The 26,202-nt window shown below is 38.4% G+C and overlaps 1 protein-coding gene across 2 annotated transcripts; it reads right to left on the minus strand.

Annotated features, from left to right (window-relative positions):
* Positions 1–445: 445 nt before the first annotated feature.
* LOC117305670 (ATP-binding cassette sub-family D member 4-like) lies at positions 446–26,202 on the minus strand. Of its 2 annotated transcripts, none has more exons than XM_033790525.1 (15): positions 26,071–26,202; positions 18,775–18,909; positions 15,831–15,949; positions 15,335–15,462; positions 14,559–14,701; positions 13,363–13,479; positions 10,949–11,074; positions 8,572–8,717; positions 7,834–7,955; positions 6,245–6,336; positions 5,399–5,655; positions 4,216–4,418; positions 3,590–3,698; positions 2,670–2,777; positions 446–1,650 (listed from the first exon to the last, which is right to left on the minus strand). In XM_033790525.1, exons 2-15 carry the CDS (start codon positions 18,816–18,818, stop codon positions 1,460–1,462), a joined length of 1,905 nt encoding a protein of 634 aa, XP_033646416.1. In that variant the 5' UTR covers positions 18,819–18,909; positions 26,071–26,202; the 3' UTR covers positions 446–1,459. The 2 variants fall into 2 exon arrangements, with proteins under 2 accessions (XP_033646416.1, XP_033646417.1); XM_033790526.1 differs by lacking the exon at positions 26,071–26,202 and adding an exon at positions 21,748–21,764.

Here is a 26,202-nt window from a genome sequence, read left to right on the forward strand (position 1 = left end):
ATTATTCCATAATTCTATGCACAAATCGTATAATGTTCTTAACCGTTTTGGCATTGTGTTCTGTGTATTGCTAATAAGTTATTTTAATTTTAACATTTTTACTTTTATTAATATATATATTTGTTTAAACTTTATTTGAAGTACTTTTAACCTTGACCATTGGGCGGGTTTGTTTTTACTGTGGTAGGTATCTTTACATACAGGTTTTCTAATAAAAATCAATGTCAAATATTAATTTAGCTGGTCATAGTGGAGAAATGTCCAGCTGCCTAAATAATGTAAATTTATGCATAAATAATGTTTTATGTATCTCACAAAGGTGAGCACTTGGTGAGCAATCTGAGTAAAATGTAGTGTAGTTTTAGTTTGCATTTTGTTTACAAAAAAGATCATAATCTAGACAAGTTGATACAACATACAAAAACATCACAATTGATTCACCATAAAGCATATACATTATTTATTTTTTAAATCAAATTTTAGAAAGACTACCATTTTGGTGTTGCAATAATTTATTTCTGTTAACCTTTACTTGTTTACTTTTTACCTCTAGATATTAAAATATATCAAACAGGAACTCTTAGCTTAAAACATGAACAAAAATGAGCTGCACTTACATTACAAAGCCAAGTTAAGCCTTTAGTATAAAATTCTTGGTACAAAACAGAAATTAAGTCGTTTTATTTAAGGATACATTTTTGATGTAAAGACGAATTACCTCACTTGGTGTGTCCAGACAAACGAATAGATTAATAAAACTAAGACAATTTGTTCTGGATTGGTCATTGAAGTTGCAGGAAAATAAAGAATGAAACAATTCCCCTTGTTTCCTAGAATTGTGTGCTTTCAGAGAAAGGTTTCATGCCCCAAGCGTTTCTCAGGTTCAAAAATTTGAGGATGGAAGTTACCCTCTCTCAAAGGGAGTTGTTTCTCACAATGTTTTCTATCATCAGCTCTTCAGTGTTCATTACCAAGCAAGTTTTAATGGTCATTTTAAGTTAAAACTTGTCAAGTGATTACCAAAAAACACACTGCTTTTAAACCAATTGTAGGATAAAATCGTGAGGAGCAAGGGGCAATGGCATAACCAATACCCCCCCTCCCCGATTGAAAAGAAATTGCACAAATAAATGTTTTCAATGTAATTGTACTAATTAATCCGCAAACCTCCTAAGCATTTGGTTACGTTGTAGTTATCTTGTTTTGCAAAAAGGAAGCATTTAATGGCATGAATTCTGTGCACATCACTAATATATTTCTCTGTTCCCCTTCAACATCAGCTGCAAATCATGAGATTGTTTAAGAGTCTCCCTGTGTCCGATACTAATAACTATAATTTGTATTGGTTATTTCCATAGAGTTATATTATAACTAGAGGGCGCACTAGTGATGCTGTGTGCACAAAAAGGAAGCATTTAATGGCAGGAATCCTGTGTAGTGGAGAGAAACTGTCACCAAACTATAGCTGCTCATCACTAATATCTTTAAGAAGCCATTCTCCATTCCCCTTCAACATCAGCTGCACATCGTGAGAGCGTTTAAGAGTCTCTCTGTGTCCGATACTAATGAGAGTTACACCTAACTGTCTACAGTGACTGTAGAATCTCTCCTCTTGGGCAACGGTTACTGCACTGGTCACCTCGTCTAGGACTACAGGTAAATAAGAGTCATTATAATCAGGTTATATAAAAAGGAGACTCAAATAATAACCATACACATATTTATGTTCTAGCATTCGGCAACTGCGTGTCTCAAAATAGGACTACAAATAATGAATGTTTTTCATTCGTGCAATAATAAAAAATATGTTCATTCGTTGAATAGAACATTCCATCTTTCAACTCATGAAAATATCCGCATCATTGCACTCATAAACATTCATTATTTGTACAATATAATTTGAACTGGTTAGTTTCATAGAGTGGTATATAAGAACTAGAGGGCGCACTGGTGATGCTGCATGTAAAAAGGAAGCATTTAATGACAGGAATCAAGTGGTGCCAGATTTAGTGCTGTGGCAATCAACAAATGGAAAGAGTAGCACAGGAGGTCTGTCAAGACATGTATCAAGACATGTATCAAGACATGTATCAAGACATGTATCAACCAAGTATGTGAAGACTCCAATCCAACCTGACTCATGAGGAAATAGGCAACTGTATGCTGGACAGAGATAAGAATAATCATAATAGTGGCTTCTTATATCGCGCTCAGGTCCCACGCAGTGATGCTCATTGCTACTTAAGCACAAAATCTGTGACTGGCATACTGCTTATTGTTGCTAAGAAGAAATTTTGTAAGCAATGTTTTCTGCTTTAGCAGCTCTATGAAATTGGGCCCAGGGCACTAATGCCATTTAAGCAGTATGCAGCATCAGAGTCCAGCTTCCTCCAGGAGACGATGTAAAGCGCGTTTCTACCATTTAAGCAGTATGCAGCATCAGAGTCCAGCTTCCTCCAGGAGATGATCAGAGCATACTGATCGAAACGTTGAGTTGAAACCAATGGTTCTTTTCAGATCCACCCCAATTCATTTAGAGATAGTAATTTCATGGTGTTACCGCAAACCTTTCCATATCGTATTTCCACCATGCAAAGTTTCAAATCCTACTTATTTAAGAACTAGTTATTATCATAATTATAAAAATTATAATGGACAAAAGTACTTACAGGCGAATGTTGGCTTGGTGAAGTAGATCCTTGCAAAAGACAAACACTGCATCTCACCAGGAGTCAAGACGTCGAACCAATCCCAGTCTACCTCCTCATCAAGACCACCTGGTGGGGAAAGGTAAAGAAATGTCCGCTAACATTGAAGGGGATGAGAAGGTTAGGAATGGGAGGGGGCTTAAAGACACTGGACACTATTGGTAATTGTCAAAGACCAGTCTTCTCATATGATGTATCTCAACATATGCATAAAATTACATAACTGTGAAAATTTGAACTAAATTGGTCATCGAAGTTGCGAGATAATAATGGAAGAAAAAACACCCTTGCAACACGAAGTTCTGTGCTTTCAGATGCTTGATTTCGGGACCTCAAAATCTAATTCTGATGTCTCAAAATCAAATTTGTGGAAAATTACTTCTTTCTCGGAAACTGTATTACTTCAGAGAAGGACTGTTTCTCACAGTGTTTTATACTATCAACAGCTCTCCATTACTTGTTACCAAGTAAGTTTTTATGCTAAAAATTACTTTGAGTAATAACCAATAGTGTCCACTGCCTTAAGAGGAGAGGAGTTGCAGGTGGGATTTAGTAACTAAAGCCTGGTTCATACTTCCTGCGAATGATTCGTGCAAGCGCATTTTCTTCCATCACAATTAGAAAACAGTCTGTACGGATTATTCGCCACCAAAATTCACTTCGCAAGAATGTGCATTTGCAAGAGCTATCAACCGGGTTTTACTTCTTCCACGTTAGTAACTTAAATAAAAGCAAACCCAACATTCAAACCCAACTTTCTCGCTGTTAGACCATGGGGTTAAAAAAAGACAACTTTACAAGAGTGGGATTTGAACCAACGACCTCGTGATTATTGCTAGCCCTATGTTGGCGGTCTAGAGTGGCTACTTAAAGAGACTTACCAATCCTGTCATAGAGATGGCTCAACCCAACACGGCTCAGTATCTGAAGAATGATGCCATTATTGTCAACAGAACTGTCCAGCGATGAAACCTTAGCTGGATAAATCACCTAAGAAAAGTAAAGCAAAGAAAAAGGTTATAACAAATTTTGCATCAGGGATAAAGAATATTAATTTTGGTTTTTACCCATACACGGATGTGTGTTAGCACTGTATACTCAGTACTTTCCCGAGTCCTGTGAAAAAATATCACAGGCATGTTACTCGTGTGAGACTCGAACCCACGACAATTGCAATTCTAGAGCAGTGTCTTACCAACTAGCTAGATGGTAAGACACTGCTCTAGAATTGCAAGGATCATGGGTTCGAATCTCACCCGAGTAACATGCCTGTGATATTTTTCACAGGACTCAGGAAAGTACTGAGTATACAGTGCTAACACACATCGGTGTATGGGTAATAACCAAAATTAATAAGAAAAAGTTTGTTTAGTTAAATTAGTTCACAGGTTCAGCCCCAAAGATGCCCTTTTAAGAAGGTCAAGTATTTTGGGGGGAGGTTATGCTTTAAACTTCAATAGAAATCCTGACATATCTTGTCTAATTTAAATGCATCCTTCACACTCACCTGTTCTTTAAGAGTACCGTCTGTAAGAAACGGCTTCTGTGGTACAAACATGACATCCTTACATCTGAAAGAGGTGCTTTTGATCAAGGATCCAGATCTGGTTTGCAAGAGGCCGCACAGAACTCGAAAGATGGATGTCTTGCCGCTCCCTGTTGCTCCAGTAATAAGAAGGTCTTTACCTTGACGAATCTCCAACGAGAGTTCTGAAGAATAAATTAAATTGTCTTGTGAAACTAAGCAGGGTTTAGCTCGGTGGTCTAGTGGTTTAAAGGTAGTGGACACTATTGGTAATTACTCAAAATAATTTTTAGCATAAAAAACCTACTTGGTAAAGAGTAATGGGGATAGGTTGATAGTATAAAACATTGTGAGAAACGGCTTCCTCTGAAGTAACATAGTTTTCGACAAAGAAATAATTTTCCACGAGAGGTATTGAAATCAAGCATCAGAAAGCGCACAACTTTGTGTGACAAGGGAGCTTTTTCTTTCATTGTTATCTCGCAACTTCGATGACAGATTGAGCTGAAATTTTTACAGGTTTGTTATTTTATGCATATGTTGAGAAACAGCATGTCAGAAGACTGGTCTTTGACCATAGTGTCCAATTTCCTTTAAGACATCTGTTCTAATAACGCTAAGGTTGTGGATTCGAATTCCACCCAAGTGATTTGCCTGTGGATTTTTTCACAAATACTAAGTTTACAGTGTTTTTAAACATGTTGTTGTAGGGATAAAAAAACAAATATAAAGTAGGGTTTATCATCCCTCTATTTGCCAACATTTATTTCAAGTAATTGCTAAGACAGGCCAGTTTAGTTAACCAAAATTAAGGTAACCAGAGTATTAGGTTTTTTTAATTATTATTATTATTATTAATATTATTTGTTTTTTGGGGGGGGTCCTTTTTTTGTTATCTTCAATCTAAAACGAAGTTTCATTTATAGCACCGGTATTTGTTTAAACCTCGATAACCCTTATAAGGTGCTGCGTACATACAGTCTCATAGTTCAACAAATTCAAAAACTCATCTTTCAATGTTGCTGTCTGTTTAATCGTCTTGAGAACTTTATCGGTAGATACATGCACTAAAGACTATATGACATTTCCTATTTCTGTGTAAATAACCCAACCTGCTCAACTCAGCCTTTGAGCTTTCAAAGTGAAAGTTCACATCAATTCCTACCTTTTATCAGAATATTCTTGTTATCTGGTGTGTATATATCAACTTTATCAAGTTTATAGATGGATGGGGTTGAGGTTGATAATTCCCCACCGCTTTCATCCCCAGAGTCCTGCATCTCATGCCAACCATCTTTGCTTTCTTTCAGCAGACCCTGACGGTCTAGTATCTTGACTTCTTTTTGGATTGACATCTTGGTGGGTTTAAGATGGACGTCAAGGTCCTGTAGGGCACTGAGGGATTCTAGTAGTTCGCCAATTCTAAAGATAGAAATAAAAAGAGTTGAGAAGTAAGTATTGTTTAAAGCTTTGCATGGTGTGGAAAAATAGGAAGAAACGATAAATAAATAGTCAACTTGCGGGAAAAACCATGTGTAAATCTCTTTAGTGGGAGTGTTGGCTCTGAAAAGAGCCAGTGTAGTCTCGACGTTTCGTACAGTATACTTTGCTCGTCTTCAGGAGAATGCCGGACTACTAGCTGTGGTCGAGCTTAAGTATCTCTGGAGGGATGCATATTTGCGCGGGACATGATTGTGCTTAATAGCGAAAAGAACATTTTTTCTTAATTTTACAGTGCTGGGAAGATGCGCAGAGCACTTTGAAAAGAGGCTTTTTAAAAAGTTTTGTTCACAGATACAACGACTTTAAACTAGCTTTAAGCTAGCAATACAGACTGAAAATAAACATAACTCATAAAAAGTCATAGAAGTCTTTTTAAACTCACAAAAAGTAATCACAACTGACATTATGTATTCGCTTACAAAGGATGCTCACAAATGCTTTGAATAAACTACTTCATCAACCCTCACACCATTTTCATTTTTGCTTGGAGTTTACGTTGGATACTCACCTGTGAGAATAACCAGCTATCTCTGTAATTTGAGTGCTCAGGTCAATCAGTTGAGAGAAACAGTATATCAAATACATACACACAAATGAGTTCTGCAATCAAATAAAACAAGACAAACCAAATACTATTATTTCATTTCATTTTGATTTTGTTTAATTTATTCTTGTTATGAAGCCAAGGACTCTAGCCAAGTACCCAATGGAGAGAAGACAATGAGGAAAGTTTTAGATGTGAAAGGAAAACCCCAGATAATTAGTCCAGGGCCAAATTTCGTAGAGCTGCTTAGCACAAAAATTTGCTTAGCATGAAGTTGTTGCCTTGGTAAAAACAGGATTACCAAACAAATTTCCATATGATTTTCAGGATAAGCAAACAATAGCTGAACACAAGTAATAAGTACATGCAAGAAATAGAAATTTGGTTGGTAATCCTGGGTTTTTTTCAAGGAAGAAATTTCATGCTAAGCAAATTTGTGTGCTTAGCAGCTCTATGAAATTGGGCCCTACTAAAACCCACGCAGCAGGCAGGGACTGAAAACCCAATCCACATACAGGTGGAAAGCGAGGAAAGATACCACTTGGCCAACCAAACCACCCATCATCTCAGACAAGTTGTTCACTACTTACAAAAGAGATTTCTTACATGGGGTCCACCGCAAACCTTACTTACTTACATGTAATATAACAAACAAAATTATGAAAGTTTTTCAGTGAAATGTTGAGAATTTTTTCTAGAGTTAAGAATGTTTCATTCAACGAAGCAAAGCCAAGCTGGATGGATTGTTTCATCTTGATCGAAAGAAACTATTCTCCCTATTGCAAAATATTCATTATTTGTTTTTTATAACATCAACCAAGTAAATCTTTGTCAAATGTGTCCTTTTCACACTACCGTTGTCCCGGGGGCCAATCTTTGCACACCATTTCCCCCCGGGCTGCACCCGGTCTGCCCCGGCAAATGGACATACCGCCAGGAACAGCTATCCCTGCTGTAGGGGTAAGCAGTAAAACCCAAGAATTCTTGAAATGCGCAACCAGAAACATGTGTGAAAGTGCGTCAGGGTAACTATAAGGTAAACAAAGTCCCAGAGTCTCCCCAGGGCTGTATTTCACACGGATAAAAGATACAGTGTGAAATTAGTTTGTTTCACACGGTGAGTAAGAGGGTTAAAATCTCATGGGGTGGTATTAATAAAAATAATAACATTACATTTATAAGGCGCACAGTATCTGGAATGGTACCATTCAAAGGCGCCGGAAGCTAGCAAGCTGACAAATTGAACAGATGAGTCTTGAGGTTGTGTTTGAAAGTAGACAGATCAGGTGTGTCCCTCAGCTCGTCTGGCAAGGAATTCCAGAGACGCGGTGCGCAGCTGGAAAAGGCACGGTCTCCGTAACTTGCCAGACAAATTTTGGGAAAATAGAGTATGTATTATGATGATGACGATCTAAGGTCTGGTCTGATGTTGCAATGTTGTAGAAGATCAGCATTGTAGCAAGGTGCTAATACATGGAGGGCCTTGAATGTGAGAAGCAAGATTTCCCTGGGAATTGTCCCTGTAGTGTGATGAGGGTTATAAATTAACATACCTTGCTAATGAGACTGTAGAGTTCATTGGAGTCCAGGCTGTTGTAAACTCCAGAGAATATAGGAACAGCAATAACCACATAGCTCAGAATACTACCAATGTAGTTGAATAGATTCACAGACACTGCGGAGAAAGTCACAGATATTGGGGTTATGAAAATAACAACATAATTGCAAGTTATTTATTGATTTTATTAATAATTTTGATTACACATCCAAAAGAACAGTAAGCGCCACTAGCAGGATAAATAGGAAACAAGAAGCTAAGTGGAGGAAAACCCCAACAGGGGAAACCCCATGCAATCAAGTAGAGACAGAAAACCCCATGTGCAAGGCGCCAGTCTAAGGGAAAGAGAACAAATGAGCAAACCAGATCCCTTTAAGTTTGGAATACTCAAAATACTTGAGGGCAGTATAAGGTTGTAGGACTTCTGAATGGTGCCACAAAAGACATTGACAAAATTGTGAGATTACCAAACTAGGGTTGGTAGAGCGCCACCACATTAATCCGCTGGTTGCTGACAATTTTGGCTAAAATCTCTCACAGACAAAGTACATGTAGAAAGATCACAGCCAGTTAGGGTGCAGGGGGAAAATTGCAGTGCTGTTGGTTCGAGTTGGTGACTTGGACTCGACTCAGACTCGAGTCGCCAATTTCACTGACTTTTACAACAAATGAATTGGTTACAACAATGGAAACTCCCTCACTATTTCTGAAGTGATCTTTAATGAGAACTCACCATTGAGCCAGAACTCATAGTTGAACAGATTCATCTGAGTAGTCAGAAGACTGAATAACTTCTTGTTTGTTTTTTCCATCTCAATATCATCAGCAACGTAGAAAGCGGCAGATTCGGCATTTGCACGAATCTGAGTATGCTTGAATCTGTAAGGGGAAAAACAACAAATTTGTTGAAGAACTTTAACAAATCAACTGTTCAGTCTATGCCTAAAGCCTTGCGCCTTTGAATGTTTTTGAAATATGTATATGGCTCCAGACAAATGCTGTGAATCATCATCATCAAGTACCATCATTAACAGAGTTACTTTTTTTTATGTGCCAGAAAGTGTCTTTCTGACAGACATGACGCGTTGTGTCTGAGTGGTTAAGAGCACCCGATTCAAACTGTGGTGTGGGTGTGGCTTGGAGTAATTGTCGTGTCACCTGTGTCCTTCAACAGGACACTTAACCGTGTGGTGTGGGTTTGAGTAATTGTCGTGTCACCTGTGTCCTTCAACAGGACACTTAACCGTGTGGGTGTGGGTTGGAGTAATTGTCGTGTCACCTGTGTCCTTTAACAGGACACTTAACCGTGTGGGTGTGGGTTGGAGTAATTGTCAGGTCACCTGTGTCCTTCAACAGGACACTTAACTGTGTGGGTGTGGGTTGGAGTAATTGTCGTGTCACCTGTGTCCTTCAACAGGACACTTAACCGTGTGGGTGTGGGTTGGAGTAATTGTCGTGTCACCTGGGTCCTTCAACAGGACACTTAACCGTGTGGGTGTGGGTTGGGGTAATTGTCGTGTCACCTGTGTCCTGTTAACTTAACCGTGTGGGTGTGGGTTGGAGTAATTGTCGTGTCACCTGTGTCCTTCAACAGGACACTTAACCGTGTGGGTGTGGGTTGGAGTAATTGTCGTGTCACCTGTGTCCTTCAACAGGACACTTAACCGTGTGGGTGTGGGTTGGAGTAATTGTCTTGTCACCTGTGTCCTTCAACAGGACACTTAACCGTGTGGGTGTGGGTTTTAGTAATTGTCGTGTTACCTGTGTCCTTCAACAGGACACTTAACCCTGTGGGTGTGGGTTTGAGTAATTGTCGTGTCACCTGTGTCCTTCAACAGGACACTTAACCGTGTGGTGTGGGTTTGAGTAATTGTCGTGTTACCTGTGTCCTTCAACAGGACACTTAACCGTGTGGGTGTGGGTTGGAGTAATTGTCGTGTCACCTGTGTCCTTTAACAGGACACTTAACCGTGTGGGTGTGGGTTGGAGTAATTGTCAGGTCACCTGTGTCCTTCAACAGGACACTTAACTGTGTGGGTGTGGGTTGGAGTAATTGTCGTGTCACCTGTGTCCTTCAACAGGACACTTAACCGTGTGGGTGTGGGTTGGAGTAATTGTCGTGTCACCTGGGTCCTTCAACAGGACACTTAACCGTGTGGGTGTGGGTTGGGGTAATTGTCGTGTCACCTGTGTCCTGTTAACTTAACCGTGTGGGTGTGGGTTGGAGTAATTGTCGTGTCACCTGTGTCCTTCAACAGGACACTTAACCGTGTGGGTGTGGGTTGGAGTAATTGTCGTGTCACCTGTGTCCTTCAACAGGACACTTAACCGTGTGGGTGTGGGTTGGAGTAATTGTCTTGTCACCTGTGTCCTTCAACAGGACACTTAACCGTGTGGGTGTGGGTTTTAGTAATTGTCGTGTTACCTGTGTCCTTCAACAGGACACTTAACCCTGTGGGTGTGGGTTTGAGTAATTGTCGTGTCACCTGTGTCCTTCAACAGGACACTTAACCGTGTGGTGTGGGTTTGAGTAATTGTCGTGTTACCTGTGTCCTTCAACAGGACACTTAACCGTGTGGGTGTGGGTTTGAGTAATTGTCGTGTCACCTGTGTCTTTCAACAGGACACTTAACCATGTGGGTGTGGGTTGGAGTAATTGTCGTGTCACCTGTGTCCTTCAACAGGACACTTAACCGTGTGGGTGTGGGCTGGAGTAATTGTCGTGTCACCTGTGTCCTTCAACAGGACACTTAACCTTAGCTTTGTCCTTCGGATGGGACGTTAAGCAGTTGGTCCCTTGTATTGTGTGACGCACGTAAAAGAACCCAGTGCAATTTGCGAAAAGAGAAGGGGTTTGCCCCTGTGTTCCTGGTTTGACTGGCAGCCTATTGCGCCACAGCACCTTGTAAACCATTACATGGTGCTTTGTAAAAAAAACAGCAGTACTCATAACTCAAACATAGTCCCACAAACCTTGCAGGAAAATGCTGTATGTCAAAGCAATTGACAGATATACATGCAAATTGAAGCCACTATTTTTATTTTTATTACAAATGTTCATTGTTTTTAATAGGAGGGTTAGATAATTAATTAGTTTTATTGATGCACACCTGTAGGACCCTTCTAGTTTCTCCTGTCTGTAGGTCCTTAGAACCACTGGAGCCATCAGGAAGGTATTAATCAGCGTACCAATGACGAAGTACGAGTAGATGGACACTGGTCCTATGTAACCAGTTCTAGAGAACAAGAAAAAAAAAATTACAAATGAAGGTAAAAATCATCTCGAGATTCAAATGGTGCAACGACTTATTATGTATACATTCATTTATTTGATTACACATCCTATATAATATTGATAAAAATTCATAAATACCTCAGACTGTTTAGCTATTGGTGGAGAGCGCGTCACGTTGGGGTGTTAATGTTTAAACGAATGATAATGACCAACTGGAGCTCTGTTTATAACCGGTTGTTTTCGGTTGTTAACCTTAAACATATGGGGTCTTGTGGCCAAGCGGATAAGAGCACCAGACTGAAGCTATGTTCAGCAGAGTGTGGGTTCGAATCCCGGTCGTGCAATTGTGTCACTGAGCAAGACACTTAACTACAATTGCTTCTCTCCACCCATGGGTAAAAGGGTACGAGTGAGGGCATAGATGGTTCATGTTATTGATTTAGCTTAGTGTGCTACATTGCAGCACAGGCTGTATACTCCCCAGGGAGCTGAGATGGTTTTAGGAATGAAAAGGCCCAGGGATCAGGGGTAATAATGTTGGAAATGCTTTGAGACATTGTGTATAAAGCGCTATTATAAACAAATGCTTATTTCCATTTCAAAATTACAGTTTAAATGATGCCAAAAGCAAAGAAAATACTTTTTTTAAACAAAATAATTCAACAATAAAATACCAACTCATGATTCAGCATTTTCTTTTGAACAATGAGAAATTCTTGACAATAAAAATGGAACTGTGTAAAAATAAATCTAACAACGCTTGAGGAAAGTTCAGACACCCCTAAACAAAGTGTGCTAGACAATTAACCATTAAACTGATAATGATTAACAAATAGCCTTTATGCTGTCCTCTGGTATCTGATAAGTCTGTAAATAAAGTGCTTTGACAATGCCTGATAACATTCACATCACTGTCAGCTGAGCTTTTATCTCTCACAGCAATATTTACAATTCTGTTTCAGATATAAATAAAAGAGAAACATTTTTTTACTCAACAAAATCAACAAAGAACTAATAAAACTCTCTGGAACCATGAATGTCGTTGAACCATTAATATCTTGATCTTGATGTTCTTTGTACCCAGTGACATTGAGTGCTGTAATTGTTAAATGTTGCTCTCTGTCCCTGCTGTGATGTGGCTTAGCGTTCAAGTGCATTGTATCGCAAACTATTATATCGGTCCATGGCCGAATCCAGGGAGAACCCTAACCAATAACAAAGAATAAATTAAAATAAATAATTTGTGAGAAGCGGAAAAATTTAGGATTATTCTGTCTGAAACAAAAATTGACCCACAGTCTATCAATCATATAAAAACTGCTTTTTTCCAGTGCATAACACATATTGGTGTACAGGTTAAACGCACAAATAACATCTTCACTGGGTAGCCGGCCTAAAAGTTTGCAGGTCTGGTGCACCAGACTCAATTTCTGGTTTTGTCCATAGAAATAGAACCCGGAGAACGCTGATTGCGACATTGTGCGAGCAATTTTGGTGTGAGACCACTTTTATCAATGTGCGTACGCCTTTTTTTCCATGCAGTAGAGGTCATGAACATTGACCAATGAAAACACTTAGAAACTGTCTATGTGTGCTCACGTGAATATTATTTTGCCCTACAAGCATGTTTCGTGGTGCGATAAGCCGCGTTCACAGACGATACACGGGGTGGTCAAGCTCAGCGCTCTCCTGGGGCTATTTCTATGGTTTTGTCAGAACTTGGCTAAGGGTTTGGAATTCCAGATTAATCACGTCATCATGCAATAACAACACATTAATGGGAGAATTATGAGACCCTAGGTGGCAGCAGACTTACCAGGTAAATCCATCATACTCAGTTATGTGCTCATGCTCAGAACTTCGTAAATAATTGAAATTTACCTGGTAAGTCGGCCACCGCCAAGCATCCCAAAAGTCCTCCATTAGCAAATGCAACACCCTTTAACCCTACCCCCCACAAACCTACAGTTAAGCCTAGTTTATACTTCCTGCGAATGTGATAAAAAAAATTACGTCAAAGGACTGTTTTGGCAACAATAATTTTAAGTTATTGTATATTGTATATTTCTCTTAATATTTTTATATGGAGCTGGTCTGCTATAGTAATTGCCTACAAAGGATGATTAAAGTTTTCTTGAATTGAATTTGAAATTTGAATAACGTTTCGCAGGAGTTGAGCACAGGTCAACTGTTGCGAATTGTTCGTTGCGAATATGTGTTGTCGAAATTCATATCGCATTCGCAAGAAGTATAAAAACGGGCTTGAGGTTCCGCCCCTCTGCTACTTACCCTTCAAATGCCATGTACGTGTAGAACACAATGAGAAATGGTGACGCGATGAGCGTCGGAATGACGCTACTAAACTGATTACATAGCCTCTCAACATCTTGGGTAATTCGCTGGTCTCTAAAGAAATTAAAACAAATAAAAATACTGACCCCTTGCACATGCCTATCCTTTAAAGCACTGGAAACTATTGCTAATTACTCAAAATAATTGTTTGCGTAAAGCTAAGGTAATACATGTAAGCAGTGGAGAGCTGTTGGTAGTGTAAAACATTGTGATAAACGGCTCCCTCTGAAGTATATTTTGAGAAAGAGGTAATTTCTCACTCAAATAAAAAAACACTTCGGCTGAAGCCTTTTATAAGGCAGATAAAAGCACACAAGTTTGTGGAACAAGGGTGTTTCGTCTTTCATTATTCTCTTTCAACTTCGATGACCAATTCATTTGATGCATATGTTGGGATACACCAAGTGACCATACTGGTCTTTGACAATCCATTAAGCTCCGCCCCATTGCCTATTAACCAATCACAACGCAACTAAGATCCGACAAATAAAATCTTGGCGCGTGCGGCAGAGTTGTGCAGAAAGACATTGGAGAACCCCACATGTTCTTGCTCACAGGTGCGTTGTGGGCGGAGCCGACTGGATTGGTCTATTACCAATGGTGTCAAATGCCTTTAATTTTATGTACTGGATGAGCAATGGTTTCAGTGTCGAGCCAGTAAACTCTAAACAGGACAAGTCCGATGGTGTTGCTTTTTTTAAATTCAACATCATTGTCTCAAAAGAATGTTGTTTAAATTTTTAACTCACAAATATCTTTCATTTCTGCTGAGTTACCCGTTAAACAAAAGAGATAAATTTTCTCTTAGTATTTTGACCAATAAAACAGTTAAAATGAAAAAAAAGTATTCTCATTTTGATTCTATTCTTTTTTCATTTATTCTGGTCTTATAAATAAAATCCCAGCCCAGTAAAGATTCTGAGCTACAGGTCATGTTGATTTTCACTAAAGATTTGAGCACTGAACATGCTTAAATGTAGGATAAAAAGAAAAAGTAATAAAACCACAAGGGAAACTGGGTAAATTTGAATTGATTTAGGTTGAGTAAAGAAAACGTGACTAGAGAGTGGGATACGAACACGCAACCACCGGAATCACGTTTCTTTTATACAACTCAAGTTTTGTTATCTTACGGGTTATCAATGTTGTCCATCTTGAGTACATTAATCTTGTAGTAGTTAGAGTTCTTGAAGTACTGTCTATGGATGTACAATGATAACGCCTCACGCCAGTAAACATACACAAGCTGACCAATGTAGGTCTTAGCACTCTTTATCTGCAACAACAAAATAACAAGTGAAACCAAAGAGAAGTTTCATATTAACATTTATACTGCATAATCAATACACACAGCTTACATTTTTAGGGGGGGGGGAAATCCACAAAACAGCAGAGTTTGTTGCAGGGTCAATTATCAAAATGAGAACAAAATTAACAAGTATTACAAAAAAAAATCTCATTTGTCTTTTGGGTAATTACAATACTCAACAGAATTTAAAGATATTTATCAGACTCAAAGTCAACAATTTGAACACCATTTTTTGTCTATTTTTTTTACAAAGATTTTTCACACAGCAAGTTATTGCTTATCAATTGACAAAAAATCAATGGGAAACAATGAGTATAAATGGGCAACTGCTAGTAAGGGTAGAGGTTGATACTGTGTTTGAAAAGCCCCCTGAGCGTCAAGGATTTTGCGCTCTCCATGGAGCTGAGAAAGAATAAAGGAATGTTATTGGCCCAATGACCAAGACACTAATGTAAAGCGCGTTTATTGTTAAATGCACTTTGAATGAGTTATAAATGTTATTATTAAATTCACTGGTCTGGGGCCTGCGGTCAAGTGCAAAAATGGAGGTCACAAGGGAACCACATTTTAGATTAGGTCAGAAAGATGTTATCTACTCACCAGAGCCATGAGGATAATATACAGCATTGACTGCCATGTTGTCTTGATGAACCCTGCTAGATCCTTCACTGGTAATACCTTGGTGTACTCACTGCCTATCAGTCCGACATAGTAAGCAGCGACCTCAGCTAAGAAACAGAGATATCAATCAGACTTGTGAAAACTTACAAACATTTAATTGGGTGATTTATTTCTTTTTTTATGGAACGTTTTTCATGAAAAGGGACGGGTGTGTATTTATGACATACAAAATGCTAAGCTTGAAAAGAAAACAAAATACTCACAGATTAACGCAAAACTGACATGGCACCAAAATGTTGTTTACAGGGTCTTGAATAGGGTTGGGTCATTAACCTATTAACCTATTAAGGTTTTATGCTAATAATTATTTTGAGTAACTACCAATAGTGTCCACTGCCTTTAAAACCATTTTAAACTGAAACTGATGCTCTCCAAAGTGAGAAAGAAATAAACGTCCATTATTACTGGAATTTACCTCCTATAGAGACAAGAACCAGCAGAAGAAACAAGGCAAGATGAGCAGAATAAAAAGATGGGAAGAAGATTCTGAAGATCCTTGCAAGACGCTTGATGAACAGCCAATTAATACTGTATCTGTAAAATAATCATACCAATATTATAACAATGATATTGATATGATAATATGGCGGTATAAAAATGCAATTAATATATAAGCTGCTAAAATTTGGTACGACTACCCCCCCCCCCCCTGAGGATCCCCCCTGATGATACGACGGACGGACTCCCAACCCCTACCTACAATTAGGCAGTTTCAGTGAAATTTAATGCAGGTGATTTTTTCTCTGACAAGATGTGGTCTGTTAAGGTGTATTCTAAGGAGTAAAAATCAATTTAAAATTTTGAAATCGGATGTTTGGTTGCAGAGATATACCGTTTTTAATGAGCATGGATCGTGCAAAAAACGTACCTGTGTTCAAGTTCAATTGTTATGTTTTTCTTCATATCGACTACGGCCAAGTTTAATGCACAGCCTATGGCAATAGAGGGCGCACTATATGACGAGCGCCCTCTACCAATGGGGAGGTTTGCAGACTGTGCTGCGGGGCTAGTTTGATTTTTATGAACGGCAATCAGTGATATTTTGTGAATCAAACTGAGGAGCGGCATCGTGGGGGAAATTGTTAACTATAAAAATTAAATATGTGTTAAGTTTTGCAGGTGTTTGTGTGAATATTCTTTATTAATTATGTCAACAAATAGCATTATTAAATGAACCAGAATGAAATAAAATTGAAGAGTTTATGACTGGAATGTTTTCTTTAATTTAAGATCAGTTGATCCTTGTAGTAAAAATTGTAGTATTAATACAGTAAACATTTAGAACAATCTTTTAAAAAATTGAGGATGAAGGCATTGGTACACATCAACTATTGTTGTTAGATTTACAAAGACACATTCTAAAAACTAGTGGCTACAATAAATACAATCATTTTTTGTTCTACTTTCGTTTCAATTAGTAGGCCTTAAAAAATAGATAATAAATACTAGTTTCTTTTGACTCGAGATGAGCAGTCTGTTATTATCAATTCAGAACGTGAATTACCAAAAACAAGATCGGGCAGCTTTCCCCCAACCAAGACGAAACATAATTAGAGCCCCGGCCTATCAAACTTATTGTAACACACGCCCTCTTGTGGTGGCACATAACGGAAACACAAAGATGTACGACGTACATGTACATTCGTGCGTATTTAGGAAAACTTTGCAAGAAATGGTTGAACAAAACCTCTTGGAGGTAGAAGAATACATAATCAAATTACACCAAATTTTCACAAGTTAATCTTAAAAGTATGGGAATTAGCACTGACAAAGTCGCATTCAATTTTGATAATTATCTCTGGAAGAAATCTTGATTCAAAAAACGCCGACAAAAATAGGTTTTCATGGTAAAAGCTATGCGACTAGATGTACCATGTGCGGAATTTTATCCGCTACACGATGATGTAATCGTTATCTCATTTTGTGTAAACATGTGCTCCCTCATCGCAAAAAAAACGTCTTCGGGCTTCTTCGGCGCTTTCCGAAGATTTCCGAAATCCGTTGTCCACAGGGTTCAAAGGTGACGTTATGCACAAACGAATGGGCGCTGCACGCGAGGCCAAGCATCCGGTTTCTGTTGTTGCTCTCTATTTTTTACAATAACTCCGAAACTGTTCATCCGATTTCAAATTTTTTTTAAATGTAAGCACGAGGAGAGAATGCTCCTGCCTGCTGTCAAGTCTCATAGTTGTGAGTTGTACAAAATGTGAAATATGATATAATACATTTCGTTCTATTTTTTTCGGGGCTGTGTGTGTGTGTGTGTTGGTACAGTTATGAGTCAACATGGTCCCAAGTCAACTCGGTCCCAGTCAACTCGGTCCCAAGTCAACTCGGTCCCAAGTCAACTCGGTCCCAAGTCAACTCGGTCCCAAGTCAACTCGGTCCCAAGTCAACTCGGCCTGTATGGTTGACGGGAAAAGTATGTTTTCTTTGAATTGGAAAAAAACCTAATGTTTTTTTTACTTTGTACATGAAATGGGATAAGTGTGGACCGATGTTCGGGGTATATATTTGATGCCTCCAATAGCGAACCATTTGTTAACTATATTCATACACTTTTGAAAATTACCGATTGTGTTGGCCCCAAAAAATGTCTTCAATGTCTCTTTGCTTTCAACCAGAGTATTGTTTTCTGTATGGCCGGCTCTCAACAATTTATTAACTGACAAACTTTAATAATTGAATCCTCTTTAAATTCTTTTCAAGTAACTTACATTTAAAATTGAATAATATAAAAACAGTACTATAAAAACTTTCAAGTTAACGGATCACCAAGTTAAGTAAAGAATAATAAATAATATCCCAAATCTACTAATTAAGCGCGTTTTACAAGATACAATTATAAAAACCATGCCATTGGGAAATTAATGTTTGGTCGAAAATAAATCACAAATATATTATTGTTCAAATAACTTGTTCAAATAACTTGGGTTAATTGCGGTCCCTCCCCTGTCTTGGGACCGAGTCGACTTGGGACCGAGTTGACTTGGGACCGAGTTGACTGGGACCGAGTTGGCTTGGGACCGAGTTGACCGGTACCCGTTGGTACACGTGAAATTAACTTGATGAAACTGCCTACTACAATAAGCGATGATTGGTTCGTTCCCCTATCATCTCATCTCCACGTGGAGATGAGAGCAAAACGAACCTCATCATACTATAGTTCTACAGTAGAGCCACCAGCCCATCTCAAGTTTTACTTATTGGAATTTCATTATCTTCAATCATCAATCGACAATCAAGATTTAAGATCAATCAATGTCATTGAGTCAATGATTGACATTTTGTTGTCAATGTAATGTTTTTTTATTTCTAAATCTAAATTCTAATTCACCTCCATGGTTTTTTTTACTTACTTTTTCGCCTTGTCATCAGAGCTTTTCCTCAGCAGCAATGCCATTTTATGTCATCAGAAGTTCAAATAGAGTATTGGAGTACAGCCGGATCAAATTGGAGTCTAAACATTAACTGAAAATGCCCAGCCAGGACAACTTTGTGAAAGAGGAAAGAGCACAAAGTCAAAAGTCCGACGGCTGTGGTGAGGATGACATGAGGTCAAATGAAAACTAAACAAAGTTTGATAAACTTTAACTATTGAGGGCGCTGTACTAAATTGAGACCTTATCGCAAATACCCATTGCGCAAGCGCCAACTTTTTTTACAATGCATGCTGGTCTAGTTGGTTACCAGCTGCATGCTGCATGAACTCTTGACTCTTGACATGGTGAGCGGTGACCGTTCGGAAGCAAAACAAACTTCACATGGAAGCTGAAACCCGAAATAGAAATATCCTTGAACATTGGAACGTTAAGCAGTTGCAGGATTTTCTCAAAGAAGAAAAACTTCAAATAACACAAAAGGGAAGACTTCGTACAAAAGCAGAACTATACAATTATCTCTCATCTGACATGGCTAAATAAAGCATGGAGGTACACCCATTCGTGGGTGAAACTGTCTTCCGCCACAGAAGCATGACCGTCCACCACAAACAATGTCAATGTTTACAAACTTATTGTTTACAAAAAAACTTTGTAGAACACGTTACGTGACGACCGTATAACTAGAGGTGCAAAATATTTCCCACAATCCTTTGCGGGACGTCGGATTTTTGCTATCTGCAATAAATCAAACTTATTTGAAAACAAAAATTTAAAAGAAATTATATTCTTTTTTCAAATTCCTACCTTAAGAAGGGTTTCGAATTACAAACCTACAAAAACTCAGTCTCATATCATATGATAAAATTATATAATGAATAGGGTAGATGGCCTTAGCTTTCGATCCAATCCGGACCTTCTTCAGAGGCATAAAACAAGTACAAACAAATACATATCCATTTATAGAAAAAGAGAGGGGGAAAGGGATTAAGGAAAGGATCCAGAAAGAAGCGGGAAAATAACAGCCAATCAAAGTTCCTATTTCAGAAACAATTGGTGGCTATGAACCAATAGGAGTGGAGTGGCGAGGACAAAGGATGTTTAGAATGAAAGGAAGGGTTACTGGACCATAAAAGTGGTAAAAGTATTGTTCGACAACAATGCAGGGAGACATGAAAGGGTAGGATTAGAGAGCAAGTTGCATCATGATGCAACTAACAATGGTCAATTAATAAGAATAGCAAGATCAAAGGTATGATGATTTTAAAAATAGGTATGAGGGACCTGTGGAAAAAAGGGGGGGGGTTACTTACATCAGATAGTTACAGTGATGAATTTATAAAAACAACTTTAAACTAGGTTAATTTATACTTTATGTACAGAATATATACAACATGTTCTTAGGCAGAAGTGAAGTGGAGGGTAATGAGAAGTTATTTAACACCAGTGTTTATGTTAAGTCCAAAGGGTTTGACTGTCTTGAGTTGGTGAATCCAGTGTGATTCTCTATTCTTGCGGTGTGTGTCATCACCATTGCAAGCTTCTATCACCAGAAGTTCAACATCAATGACACTATGATTGGGGCTGTTGAAATGGATAGAGACTGGGTACGGTTTCATAGTCTTTATGGAAGAGACATGATTCGCAAAGCGAAGACTAAGTTTGGTCTTAGTCTCTCCCACATATTGTAGCCCACATCTCTTACATGATATGACATAGACTACATTAGACGTGCTGCATTCAGAGTCGGTCTTGATGTTGTATGAAGAGCCAGTGGTATGACTCTTCACCTAAGTGAGGGCTTAATGTGCAGACACGTTTTGCATTTGGAACGGGTACATTTGTGACAGCCCAGTATATCTGTCGGGGGTTGTGTTTGGACTGTACCTGGGGGAAGTTTGGCCCTGACTAGTATGTCACCAAGGTTCTTAGGGCGGCGGAATGCAACCATGGGAACCTCAGTGATTGCCGAGTGTAACCTGCTGGAGGAGTGAAGTATAGGCATGTTATTATTTAGAATTGAGGGAAGTTTGGGTAGTTTGGGGTGGAAGGTGGTGACCAAAGCAACTCTATTGGTAGGAGCTTTTTTAGCTCCCGTGTTAGTCAACAGAGTATGACGAGGTACGTTGAGAGCCCTGTTGATAGCAAGTTGGACCCTACGTTCGCTGTGTCCCCTAGATACAAGGTGTTTCCTTAGCTCTGATGAGCGCCTCTTGTACAGGGTATCTGTGGAACAGATACGCCTGATACGTAAGGCCTGACTGTAAGCAATTGCCTTCTTACAGTGACTATAGGGTGACAGCTATTGGAGAGAAGGTACTGGCCGGTGGGTGTCGGTGGGTTTACTGTAAACATCTGTGACAAGGCCATTAGGAGACTTGGTTATTGTCACATCTAGAAAGTTCACACTGGTGAGAGATTGTTCGGTAGTGAACTTTATGGTGGGGTGAAATGAGTTGATATGGTCAATAAACTCATCCAAGCTGTCTTGGTCACCACACCAGATGGAGAAAATATCATCAATAAATCTCCACCAAACTAGTGGTCGGTTGGGGGCGGAGGACAGGAGTCTGTCCTCCAACTGAGACATGAATAGGTTAGCATATGAGGGTGCCATTTTGGTACCCATGGCAGTACCCTGTACCTGTAGAAAATGCCTGTCAGAAAATGATAAAATTATAGACATAACAAACATACCATTATTACAGTACCAGTAGGGTCTAACAATAAAGCTTACAACTTGATGCTTTATATATGGTACAGTGTACTAAAAGTATCATTTTTGTAATACATGCACAAAACAAAGCACAAAGTATGTAATTATATTATGCACAGAATCATGTTCGTACAAAACGTGTACATCAAGTGACTTAGATAAACTGAACCCTTGATAAAAAAATGTTTATGCTAGGACTACTTCTAAGTTCTAGAAACTAGTATGCTAGGACCTACACCAGAACCTTGTCGTACTTGTCATGTCATGATCTACGGTATAACCATGGAGGTAGAAATAGATTTATATTAATATTTTTCCCACAGTCCTTTGCGCGCACATGCGCAGTTGTTCAAAATCGCTATCTGCAATAATAATTGGCCGTGTCCGAAACGGCGACTTCGGCTACAGCTACGGCTAGATCGCGCGCGTCTGCCTATTCTTCAACACTGGTAGACGCGCTGATCTAGACGTAGCTGTAGCCGAAGCCGTCGTTTCGGACACGGCCATTGTTTCAACCAGAGACTGAAGTGAGCACCAAATTTGAGCCCAACACCAAATTTGGTGATGAGCACAAAATTTGTTGCCAGCACCAAATTTCAAAAAAACTGTCAACGACCGTCAATGACCGTCGAAGACAGTGCGATGGGATTGTACACGCGTAAGGTATGGGCAGATACAATGCCAGGAGTTCCAACTAAATTGGAAAGTATAATTAATTTTTATTTCATAAATCTGTTCCACATACCCCTGGCTATATCAGATTAGCGCCCCAACTTGTTAAGTCTGCTAATTAGCTCAGCCATATTAATTTAATCAAGGAAGAATTTACGAGTTTTTGTAGTTTTAACGCTGTATAATATGCTATACAAAGAACAAGCGTAAGGATTGGGCTGAGCTAATTAGGCAAGGTAACACGTCAGGGTGCTGATCGCATTTACAAAAATTCGTAAAATCTTCCCTGATTAATTTAGTTGGGCTGAGCTAATTAGCAGACTTAACACTAAGGGGCGCTGGGCTTATATAGCCAGGAGTATGAGGAACAGATTTATGAAATAAAAATTGAAAATATTTTCCAATTAAGATGGAACTCTTGGCTTTGTATATGCCCGTACCGATACGCTTGTTCTTTGCATAGCATATTATATACAGCGTATAAAGTACAAACACACGTAAATTCTTCCTTGATTAAATAAATTGGGCTGAGCTAATTAGCACACTTAACATGTTGGGGGCGCTAATCTGACATAGCCAGGGGTATGAGAAACAGATTTATGAAATAAAAATTTATAATATTGTCCAATTAATATGGAACTCTTGGCTTTGTATATGCCCGTACCGATACGCTTGTTCTTTGCATAGCATATAAACAGCGTATAAAGTACAAAAACTAGCAAGTTCTTCCCTTATTAAATTAATTGGGCTGAGCTAATTAGCAGACTTAACACTCTGGGGCGCTAATCTGATATAGCCAGGGGTATGAGAAACAGAATTATGAAATAAAAAAAATAATATTTTCCAATTAAGATGGAACTCTTGGCTTTGTATATGCCCGTACCGATACGCTTGTTCTTTGCATAGCATATTATATACAGCGTATAAAGTACAAACACACGTAAATTCTTCCTTGATTAAATAAATTGGGCTGAGCTAATTAGCACACTTAACATGTTGGGGGCGCTAATCTGACATAGCCAGGGGTATGAGAAACAGATTTATGAAATAAAAATTTATAATATTGTCCAATTAATATGGAACTCTTGGCTTTGTATATGCCCGTACCGATACGCTTGTTCTTTGCATAGCATATAAACAGCGTATAAAGTACAAAAACTAGCAAGTTCTTCCCTTATTAAATTAATTGGGCTGAGCTAATTAGCAGACTTAACACTCTGGGGCGCTAATCTGATATAGCCAGGGGTATGAGGAATAGATTTATTAAATAAAAATTAATAATATTTTCCAATTAAGATGGAACTCTTGGCTTTGTAATTGCCCATACCTTACGCTTGTTCTTTGTGTATAGCATAATGTACAGCGTATAAAGTAGAAAAACTCGTAAATTATTTCCTTATTAAATTAGTTGGGCTGAACTAATTAGAAGACTTAACACATTGGGGCGCCGGGCTTATATAGCCAGGGGTATGAGGAACAGATTTATGAAATAAAAATTAATAATATTTTCCAATTAAGATGGAACTCTTGGCTTTGTAATTGCCCATATCTTACGCTTGTTCTTTGTGTATAGCATAATGTACAGCGTAAAAAGTAGAAAAACTCGCAAATTCTTCCCTTATTAAATTAATTGGGCTGAACTAATTAGAAGACTTAACACATTGGGGCGCCGGGCTTATATAGCCAGGGATATGAGGAACAGATTTAGGAAATAAAAATTAATAATATTGTCCAATTAATATGGAACTCTTGGCTTTGTAATTGCCCGTATCTTACGCTTGTTCTTTGTGTATAGCATAATGTACAGCGTAAAAAGTAGAAAAACTCGTAAATTCTTCCCTTATTAAATTAATTGGGCTGAACTAATTAGAAGACTTAACACATTGGGGCGCCGGGCTTGTATAGCCAGGGGTATGAGGAACAGATTTATGAAATAACAATTAATAATATTTTCCAATTAAGATGGAACTCTTGGCTTTGTAATTGCCCGTTCTTACGCTTGTTCTTTGTGTATAGCATAATGTACAGCGTAAAAAGTAGAAAAACTCGTAAATTCTTCCCTTATTAAATTAATTGGGCTGAACTAATTAGAAGACTTAACACATTGGGGCGCCGGGCTTATATAGCCAGGGGTATGAGGAACAGATTTATGAAATAAAAATTAATAATATTGTCCAATTAATATGGAACTCTTGGCTTTGTAATTGCCCGTACCTATACACTTGTTCTTTGCATATCATATAAACAGCGTAAAAAGTAGAAAAACTCGTCAATTCTTCCCTTATTAAATTAATTGGGCTGAACTAATTAGCAGACTTAACACATTGGGGCGCTGGGCATATATAGCCAGGGGTATGGGAAACATATTTACGAAATAAAAATTAATAATATTTTCCAATTAAGGTGGAACTCTTGGCTTTGTAATTGCCCATACCTTACGCGCTTGTTATATAAGTATAGCGTAAAAGTACACAAATTCGTAAAATCTTCCCTGATTAATTTAGTTGGGCTGAGCTAATTAGCAGACTTATTACCCTGAGGCGCTAATCTGATATAGCCAGGGGTATGAGGAACAGATTTATGAAATAAAAATTTATAATATTGTCCAATTAATATGGAACTCTTGGCTTTGTATATGCCCGTACCGATACGCTTGTTCTTTGCATAGCATATAAACAGCGTATAAAGTACAAAAACTAGCAAGTTCTTCCCTTATTAAATTAATTGGGCTGAGCTAATTAGTAGACTTAACACTCTGGGGCGCTAATCTGATATAGCCAGGGGTATGAGGAATAAATTTATGAACTAAAAATTAATAAATTTTTCCAATTAAGATGGAACTCTTGGCTTTGTAATTGCCCATACCTTACGCTTGTTCTTTGTGTGAGCATAATGTACAGCGTATAAAGTAGAAAAACTCGTAAATTCTTCCCTTATCAAATTAATTGGGCTGAACTAATTAGCAGACTTAACACATTGGGGCGCTGGGCTTATATAGCCAGGGGTATGAGAAACAGATTTATGAAATAAAAATTAATAATATTTTCCAATTAAGATGGAACTCTTGGCTTTGTCATTGCCCATACCTTACGCGCTTGTTATATAAGTATAGCGTAAAAGTACACAAATTCCGCGTAAAATCTTCCCTGATTAATTTAGTTGGGCTGAGCTAATTAGCAGACTTAACACTCTGGGGCGCTAATCTGATATAGCCAGAGGTATGAGGAATAGATTTATGAAATAAAAATTAATAATTTTTGCTAATTAAGATGGAACTCTTGGCTTTGTATATGCCCGTACCTATACGCTTGTTCTTTGCATAGCATATAAACAGCGTATAAAGTACAAAAACTAGCAAGTTCTTCCCTTATTAAATTAATTGGGCTGAGCTAATTAGCAGACTTAACAAGTTGGGGCGCTAATCTGATATAGCCAGGGGTATGAGGAATAGGTTTATGAACTAAAAATTAATAATTTTTTCCAATTAAGATGGAACTCTTGGCTTTGGAATTGCCCATACCTTACGCATACAGCGCATACAGTACAAAAATTCGTATATTCTTCATTGACTAAATTAATTGGGCTAAGCTAATTAGCTGACTTCAAACACTGGGGCACTAATCTGATATAGCCAGGGGTATGAGGAATAGTTTATGAAATAAAAATTAATAATATTGCCCAATTAAGATGGAACTCTTGGCTTTGAATCTACCCGTACCTTACGCGTGTACAATCCTTCCGCACTGTCTTCGACGGGTAATGACGGTCGTTGACAGTTATATCGAAATTTGGTGCTAGCACCAAATTTTTTGCCATCACCAAATTTGGTGTTGGGCCCAAATTTGGTGCTCACTTCAGTCTGGTATTATTATTATTTCAACATTTACAGAGAAAAGACAAAAAGATAGATCAGTCGTCGTAGTTTCTTTTTTGAAGTTAGAACTTTGAATTTGAGTGCACCGGATCCGAAACTTTGCTCTAAACTTCTGTGTCTGTGTGTCTGTCTGTCCGTCCGTGCC

This window comes from Asterias rubens, unplaced genomic scaffold, assembly GCF_902459465.1.
Source record: "Asterias rubens unplaced genomic scaffold, eAstRub1.3, whole genome shotgun sequence".
Taxonomy (NCBI): Eukaryota; Metazoa; Echinodermata; class Asteroidea; order Forcipulatida; family Asteriidae; genus Asterias; species Asterias rubens.

Excerpts from the sequence above, each read along its gene's own strand:
- LOC117305670 (XM_033790525.1), bottom strand. The coding sequence starts at position 18,818 with ATGGCATTGCTGCTGAGGAAAAGCTCTGATGACAAGGCGAAAAA. Across the intron at positions 14,702-15,334 it reads ATATTATCCTCATGGCTCTG|ATAAAGAGTGCTAAGACCTA; the intron begins GTGAGTAGATAA and ends TTGTTGTTGCAG. Across the intron at positions 5,656-6,244 it reads ATAGCTGGTTATTCTCACAG|AATTGGCGAACTACTAGAAT; the intron begins GTGAGTATCCAA and ends TTCTATCTTTAG.